Source organism: Amborella trichopoda, chromosome 4, assembly GCF_054954075.1.
Source record: "Amborella trichopoda isolate Santa Cruz 75 chromosome 4, AtrichopodaSantaCruz75HAP2 v2.0, whole genome shotgun sequence".
NCBI lineage: Eukaryota > Viridiplantae > Streptophyta > Magnoliopsida > Amborellales > Amborellaceae > Amborella > Amborella trichopoda.
The window spans coordinates 45,116,034-45,124,900 of record NC_142339.1 but is presented as its reverse complement, the minus strand read 5'-3'; the positions used below and the strand labels follow the sequence as shown (position 1 = coordinate 45,124,900).

Below are 8,867 nucleotides of genomic sequence, written 5' to 3'. Positions count from 1 at the left end.
AATTTTCAATAGATCTACATTTTTTTTAAGCTTTAAATTTTATAATTAAAGATAAAAATATATTTTAAAGCGATCACAAAGATGTCCAATATTGAAATCGTATTTCTTGACACTATTTGAAAGTGCGTTGTACTTTGATTGTTTAAAGCCTCTGCTCTATACAAACCGCACCCTTACATCATATATAATTCTTGAAATCAAAGTATTGCACGACATTATGATTGAACATTATGATTTTAATTCATGTGCCAGGTGGTATTAACTTCTTGAAATCAAAGCTTTGCATTCATTACACGCTTGTGGACACCAACAATCGTATTTGTGACTATATATCACTCAATGCGCGCAAAAAGACCTACCCATAACTTATTTTGAACTTCTAAAATATATAAAAATATTACAAAAATAATATTTGATTCACTTTCTACCGCTCCTTGTTGAAGATGTATAATTGTCTCTGGTTCAGGGGTTGTATTGGCCTTGCATTGTTCTCGAATCCCTGTCACAAATAGACGAACAAGTAACATCAGTTTATAGTATTTTTCATTTTATTTTTGTGATAAAAGTACGAGTTAAATGAAATTTCTCACATCTTCAACAGCAGCCCTCAGCTTTTCCAGTTGTTCTTTCGAGAACGTCTTCACCTACAATAAGGCAAAAGAAAATTGAGAAGTATTCGACTTTGGCCATTAATAAGAGGGGACTGCCTTTAAAACAACTTGAAGGCTATTTGGGGGGATCTAAGTTTCAAATTACGACACACACAAAAAAAGAACAGCTCCTTTCTCGATGAATATAAGATCGATCACCAATAATGCCCCATCTCCACAACTGAAACCTCACATAATTCATAGCTTAGGTAGGAGCAAATACTGTAAGCTGGAAGGTAGTATATGTTGTGACAAGGGTGGAGATGAGATGATCTTATTACTTTTTAAGTTTCACGAGTATTTATGAAATCACTTCTATATTATCACGTATTCAACATATTTTTTTTTGTTTATCAAATCACACATAAAATACCAGTTGTTCTTTATCTGCCCTTTAATTAGATTTTAAAATTAATTAACAATACTGAAATATAACATAATTTATCTTTTAAATTTTCCTTTTTTTACATCACCTTACAACATTTTCTATAAAAAAATGTACTACTACTAATTCTCCCTTGAGACAAGGGAAGAGGTAGTCCGAAAACAGGGGGGCAAAGTGTTCATTCTTTTAGAAAGTGATAAAGTGGATAGTGGCTGGGATTTTGAGGGTGAGTGGACAATGTGATAAGAAGGCTTGTTAAAGACTGGGCCTGGGCCTGGGCCACTAGGCAATCTAGGCCATGACACGCTGTATGCCGCCAACGTAGAGCTAAGCTATGAAATCCCTTGACCAGCCCTGGCCTGATCGGTCACATATACGAGGGCTCCGGTTTGGCTGGGTTGAGTTGCACAGCCCATTGCTAGGCTTATCTACATGCACTTGGCTCTAAGTTCATATAAAAGTGCATGTTGCATGTCAATTAAGCAATTATAGTCTCCTCTGGGTATGTTTACCTCTTTTATAACAGTCCACATGACTCCCTCATCGCAGGGAGGAGTAGTGAGGGAGCCAAGGTATCTATAGTATGGTTCTCTCTCCAAATCTATGGCATCTTCCGGGTTCACTAATCCAACTTTCACTTCGGACCCTGTTTTATCAGTGATATCCTCAATCGCATCCGTCACCTTCCAACAGCCAACGCACAGAAACATTAGTACAAGTAAATACTCAAAATCCCATGGCCCACTTAAAACCAGAGAGGCATTAGTATTTTCAGTCACTCACCTTCAATAGGAAATGATCTTGCAGCCCAACTTTATAGATCACTGCAACTACGGCTGTTCGTCCATCTGATCTTTGATGGACCATATGCATCTCCAAGTCATATCTACGGGCAAAGGCATAGGTACTTGTAATATGAATTCATGTCAGCAAACTTATGTAAATGCATGGTGGGGTTGAGAGAGAGAGAGAGAGCGAGAGGGGCATCCTCACTGCCAAAGAAGATTTTATACTTGATCCCTTAGGCAAGAAGACCAACTTAGGAGGATTTATTTGAATTGAAATTTTTCCACTTCAGAATCACCATATGCGTATTTTCAATGAAAAAATTATGCCTTTGGACCCCTAAACACTAAGATTTCACTGTCTGAAAATTGGATGATCTCTATTCAAACCTATAACCCATTTTTTCAGGCCGATATAGTGCATCATTTCTTTCCCACTGTGTTGAATAGGTTACATCCCCCAAAATTGGGTTCCTAAACAAAAATCCTAGCTAGGGTTTTCATCTGAGGAAGTTAATGTACAGTCTGCTCCTACGGGAGCATATAATGATCTTCACTTTTTGAAATTCAAATTTTGAAATGAGATCTAACCTTTCAAAACCTGCCCCATCTTCATGGCTCTCTCTTTCAAAAATGCACAACACATTCTTCACATGATTGGGACTAAACGAAGAAAGGAAACCCTTTCCTCAATTATTTGGAAGAGAGTATAATGATTTTGTATTGGTTGAGGCCCACACCTTATCCAACGATTCCCAACATGCCTAGAGGCCATCAATCCCTGAAGAGAAAAATGAAGCTGCGAATAAAAAAATATTATCGAAAAGGAGTAGGGTGAACTCTTGCTCCTCTCTTTCAAATAAGCCAGGTGGGGCATCTATACTCTGCTTAGACATCCTACTCTATGGCATCAGCAGTCTAAGGAGTTAGTGCAAAAAAAGAAAAAAAATAAAATAAGCGTAGCTAATTTAGCAGGAGATTGAAGGACTAGGAGCTCAGAGTGACTCCAAGTCTAAAGATCATGGTTCGAATGAAGAAATTCAAAGAGGAAAAACTCAATAGGAATTTAGCAACCACTGTCAAAGAAGTTTTAAATATCAACCAGAGATAAGAAAAATCCAAAAGCTAACCAAGACTAGAACCTCACTATCACCTGGAAGAAGGAAGAATGATCAAATTCTTATCCGGCCAAAGTGCCAAGAAGGAAAAACACCCCTAACTCCTCTTCTTCTTCTTCTCCTCCTTCTCCTTCCTCCTCTTCTCCTCCTCCTCCTCCTCCTCCTCCTCCACCACCCTCTACTTCTTCTCCTCCTCTTTCGTCATCTTCTTCAAAAAGTGAAAAAAGAAACAAAAGAAAAAGGAAATACGTTGGGCTGAAAATCCGAAATGAATCTCGAGATTTGGAAATGATCACTAGGCTGAACATCTGAAAAGAACTTTGGGGGCAATGAAGAAAATATAAAAAATAAGCATGTCGGGCTGAAAATCCGATAGGAACCTCGAGTGTTGGAAAAATGGGCACCAAGTTAAACTCCCGAAAGGGACCCCGACCTAATAGAAGAAAAAAGAAAAAACTTACTTTATCTCTTCAGCTCTTCTCCAAAATCTCTAGAAATTCTCCTCAACTTATCTTCTTAAGTCGAAATAGTGTCAAAAGTGAAAGAAATACGAAAGGCATCAGTCTAAGGCTCCAAGCTAAATCAGAACAGCATCAACTATCCAAACTTCAAAGGAATAGCAGTGAAGGGATAAAATTTGAAGTCCAAGGAGATCCGGAGTAATCAGGTGCAATATCTCATATTATCCAAGATATTGGTTTTCCCATAAACTTCAAGAAATATTTTCCCTTAAATTACAACACATGAGTCAAGATTGCAAAATGAAAAGGGACTTGATGATTCCTTGTCCTAAAGGTCCCAAGTAGGGGCTTGAAAAGCTCATGTTGAAAAAAAGAAGAAGAACAAAGCTCTATGGTAGCATGAACCTAAAATGCTTATCAAACCCGTTATTTAAAAATTCTCACCTATCATCAAAATTCCCTCATATGTTTTGTGAAGTTTTTAAAAACACTATTTTCTTTGGTTAAAAAGTGACCCAAAACTCTGTATCCATTTTAAAATCTTACCAATATTTAAAATCTTCTAAAATGTATTAAAAAATGAAGGAGTTTCAAGGAGGCAGGGACATGATATTTCTACCACCACCAGATCCTAAATTGCCATGCTTGCAAACCCTTAGGAAAGATAAATCACATTATAAGTTCCCAAAGCAAAAGGCTGAACCTGTGGACTCCAAGAATTAGAATAAAAGATAAAGAAGAAGTTCAAATAACTGGGAATTCATCACATCATCACTTCTTATAAATCAGAATCATGTTCGATTAGAGAACTAGATCTCAAAAAAATGGTCTAAAGTCAAAGATGACTACCCTGGGTCCCAGGTAGTATTGCGGACGTTACAACAATGAGTGTCACCGGCTAAAAAATAGCACGGTTCCTGTTAAATGTTGCTTCGCATTTCTTTGCCATTCACTCGTTACACTAGGTGAATACCATAGAGGGGAAACTATAGATAACCCCTCAAAATTCTAGCTAAGGGAATTCTTAATAAACTTAATTTCGAGTCCAAATGACTGCAGAAACCTCAGTAGACCATAGACAACCTAGATCCAGTAGAATTGTCCCAAACCAACCCAACACATGGTCTAAGAACTACCTAAATCGAACCTCCCGATCACAAGATACAAGCCCTAGAAGCTTCAGGGGCTAGAATTACCAAGCTGCACTGCAAATGCGCGTGAGAGACCCGCTTGGCACTCCATGTGTCACGCAGTCCATAGGATGCTCTGTGCATTGTGCATGGAGCCATGGCCCATGTCGCACGGCCCGGCAAGCCCAAACGTGGCCTGATGGTCTAAACTTTGTGTTTTGACACCATTTTAATTGTGGAAAAATCTGAAAAATTCTAAAAAATGAAGAAAAATGGCATAAATCTAATCCTAATTGAACTAGGAGATTAGGTTGATTAATTTCAACCTTAACCCTAGTTCAACCTATAAATACCCCTTCAAATAAAAAAAATCCTAGGAGCTCCCTAGGAAATCCTTAGAAAATCAAAGAAATTTCGAAATTAGGAAAATACTAAAAAATTACTTAAAAGAAAGAAAAATCTTTAGGAAATTCCTAAAAATGGTAAAAAAAATCCCAAAAAAATCCAATATTCAGATTTTACATTAGGAGATCCCCAAAACATTAGAAAACTAAAGAAAACTTCCTCAAAACCCAAGCAAAGCCAAGGTAGACTCTATCTAAATATCCCTAATTTTTTCCAAACCTTAGGAATCCTAAATCTAGGTGAAAGGACTTATGTCTACCAATTAGAGCAAGCAAAGAAATTAAAAAAGAAGATGGTGGCACCAGAAGAGCGGACTGATCCAAACCCGAAACTTTAGGTTTCAAGTCCCTAGAAGGTAAATATTTTTCTCTACTTAATTTAGTATATTTTTCTTCTTTAATCAAGTTTATTTTTCTATAATTTTGGGTGATTCATTAGTCAGTAAAATTTAAAATAGTTTTTGAAGCAATATAAACAGATATGGAAGCTGGCGCTGCCAATGGACTTAGTAAAGAATCGGATATGAATAGATCTGTGTCGTTCTTGAACCCATAATTTAAGCAATCCCACGTTCTTTATTTTTCCATAATTTAACTGAGTTTTACAAAGATTTGAGTTGATCTCATCCCAGAGATCAGCATAGGCCGGAGTGTGAACACTTTCACATAGACTCCTACATCATAAGTGTTGAAACAATATAATTAAATTCAAGAGATTTCATACTATTGAGATTCACGATCAATCCAACCTATAATTTCGGCGTAGAATAAAGAAATATATATTTTTTTATCTTCTTTATCAATTTTTACGTCTAGTCACATCAACTTGCTAATCGAGGCATTAAAATCTTTTACGTGCCCCTTTAAAGATATGCCATCGCTCATCTTGAGATTGTAAAAGTTATTGTTTAAAAAAATGTTTTTTAGAAAGAGACTTACCTTTATAAGTACATTTCAGCCTAACCCATAAATCTTTCGTAGTAGTTTATAAAGAGACATTGATTAAAACAAACGCATCAAGAACCAAGAAAATATTTGCTCTGGTCAATTCACCATTCTCATCAAATTCCAAATCATCAAACTTTTCATGTTTATTTTCTCTGTCTTTTAAAGATACTACACAACCATCTCTCAACTGTCAAATTTTTAGAGTTTCATATATAGTTGAACTTCCTCAAGCCATTGCAAATATTTGCGATTTGCCACAAATCTTGTGCTCAGCGAGGATCGTAAATTTTAACGCTCTAATATTGATCATAGACGAAAACAACCAAGGTTTGGAAAATTAATGGGAAAAAAATAATGCCAAAAAATTATACAAGCAAGGCACAAAGATTTACATGGTTTGGCAAGTTGGCTATGTCTAGTAACGTGCTCTTCCACTAATCAGAAACAATCATGTGAAGAATATAATCATAAGCTCTGGCTCAAGCCCTAAAATATGATTTTTCTCTCGTTAAAACACCCAACCAAATTACTATAAAAAACTTACCATTTTTCTTTAATTTTCTCTTTGCATCTTTTTTTTTCATATATTTTCTGTCTTTGCGACAACTACTTTTGTAAGGAGGAAAGATCAAGAGAGACATATGTGAGACCCACCTATCTATGCCCTTTATTTTACACGTGAAAAAGTCTATCTCCTATGGGTCACGTGCTACCAGATCCTTAAGGATTCACACCCCATAAAAATGGGGTATCCCCAAATATAGAGAATATACGTTGTTGTCTCATATATTAGGTTTTTCAAAAAAGATTATTTAGTTTCCAATAGAAAGAACGATATGATTGAAATTAATTAATCTAAAGTGCAAAAGACAGAGACCCAGGTATAGCATAATTAATTAATTAATTTACCTTGAACCATCGAGACTGTGCTCTGAGGGTGAATGCCAATGGCATTGCTTGAGAACGTACTGTGTTTGATTTATTTCAATTGTTCCAGCTCCAATTTCTCCCCACTGAAGCTGCCACAATAATTTATACACGCATAAACAAGTAGAGAGAGAACAATGTTTAATTATAATGTTCGATTACAATTATAGATGAATGTACAACTGCGCTTAAAAAAGTACACACTTAATAAAGGAAGGAGCGCATATACTATGCTTCTGCTCATATCGTGAATCTCCTCCCTACCACCCATTAAACAAAAACTTCATATGTGAGAGAGAAGAGATAACTTACAGGAAGACCGGAAAAAAAAGGGAAAACAAAAACTGCAGTATATAAAGAAAAAGAGAAAATGGGTGGCAGAGATTACCAACTTTCTGAGGAGCTGAAGGAACTGATTGTGTTATGATGAGAAAAAGAATGAAAGAGGACGTGCAGCAAAGGGTAGGCCTGCATAGATCCATTGCGATCCTCTCTCTACAAAAATGTATTACTCATTATCTCGCTTTATCTCTAACGAATAGTATGTGTTGCCTCGCCATTGGGCTTGTAATATATATAGGAGTTTTGATTGTGGGTCTCTTCATTCTCGGAATATGAATTGACATAGATATAGTAATAATAAAATAGGAAAGGATTGTCAAAGTCCGTACCAGCTGTGACGACTACAATGAATTATTATTATTATTTTTGCTTTTTTTTTTTTGGTAATTGAATGATGAAGCGTGATTAGAATGCGGCCAAACCCGCATAGGTAGAAATACGGGCCCCTTAATAAATTTATTTTTGAAATATAATTCGTTCCTAATTTTTAGAGATTGTATAATCTTTAACATAAAGATCAAAATATGAAAAATAAATAAATTTTGAAAACAAAAAATGATAATTCTATTAAGAAAACATGTAGACTCCTCATTTCAATTGTTTTTTGATGGACCGCCTATTTGTACACAAGTTTAAGATGTATGTCAGCCCGCATGAAACAATTATTCTCTATTGCTGTTTGTCATTTGGTCTGCTTATTCTATTTTTTTCTGTTTTTTCTTTTTTAGGGACGGTAATTTGGGGCAATGGTTACTGTGCAACTATGCGACCTAATTTACCTCAATTTATTCGAGAGTTTCTAAATCCATAAACATAAGAGGGAAAGTAGTGCGTGTTACAGGGACGCACTCCTACAGTATGGTACCCCGAAGCTTTTAACATCCATCTTCGAGATGGGTGTTAGAAAATGGTGGCCCCTAAAAGTTCTAATGTCGATTATGCACAAATTATGTTAAAAAGTGTTTATTTTTATTTTTAAAATTTATTTTTCAAAATATTATGAACATAGTTGAGATTTCCATTCCTTAAACATTTGAATCCAAAATTTAGGAGAGAGGACTCATTTAATTCTATTGACTCATAGAAAACTTATCCTAAAGTCCGCGGACAAAAAAACTTTATGTTTTGGATTTCAAGGCATGTAATAATAAATAGATTGTGTGGTGGTAACGGGTGGTTGGTTTTGTTGAATGCAAGGTTGAAAAAAGCTCGTCCGCGATGCGATTCATTCACATCCATAGTCGTGGAGGATGGATCGGATTCAAGAATGGGTCGAATTGGTAAATTTTACCTCAAAAGTTTTTTTAAAAAATTGCTATAAATATCTAAAAATAATGTTTTTTTAGTTTCTAAAAGAAATTACGATTGGTCCATTATGTACTTTTATTACTTTGTAAAACTAGGTGAATATTGCGACGTTGTTTTCCTGTCTGGATATTTGTATAATTATTAATTATAATATAATATTATAATAGGGCAGTGATTCATGCAACAGTTGCATAATAATATAATGCAACAACCTTCAAAAACTATGTTAGGATCATTAGTTTGATCTAAATTTTGAAATATACACTCTTTTCATTATAATGAAAAATCACAAAAAAATAATAATTTGAAAATCGAGTATAAAAAGTATTGTTTTAGCCCAATTAACATAGGCCGTTCATTTTGATAAGATGTTTACATCTAGCCTTAGAAGGAATTTAGCTCTTTTCCA

The 8,867-nt window shown here is 35.3% G+C and overlaps 1 protein-coding gene across 1 annotated transcript; it reads right to left on the bottom strand.

Moving 5' to 3' along the window:
* Positions 1 to 225: 225 nt before the first annotated feature.
* LOC148782512 (alpha carbonic anhydrase 4-like) lies at positions 226 to 6,895 on the bottom strand. The gene is made up of 5 exons (XM_088864128.1): positions 6,791 to 6,895; positions 1,819 to 1,921; positions 1,548 to 1,718; positions 591 to 644; positions 226 to 499 (listed from the first exon to the last, which is right to left on the bottom strand). Exons 2-5 carry the CDS (start codon positions 1,906 to 1,908, stop codon positions 425 to 427), a joined length of 390 nt encoding a protein of 129 aa, XP_088720254.1. The 5' UTR covers positions 1,909 to 1,921; positions 6,791 to 6,895; the 3' UTR covers positions 226 to 424.
* Positions 6,896 to 8,867: the final 1,972 nt, after the last annotated feature.

What these genes read in the sequence shown, in the direction of transcription:
- LOC148782512 (XM_088864128.1), bottom strand. Translation starts at nt 1,908, where the DNA reads ATGCATATGGTCCATCAAAGATCAGATGGACGAACAGCCGTAGTTGCA. An exon ending in AAGATCATTTCCTATTGAAG is followed by an intron (nt 1,719 to 1,818) that starts GTGAGTGACTGA and finishes GGCTGTTGGAAG; the next exon opens with GTGACGGATGCGATTGAGGA. An exon ending in TGTGGACTGTTATAAAAGAG is followed by an intron (nt 645 to 1,547) that starts GTAAACATACCC and finishes GCCTTATTGTAG; the next exon opens with GTGAAGACGTTCTCGAAAGA.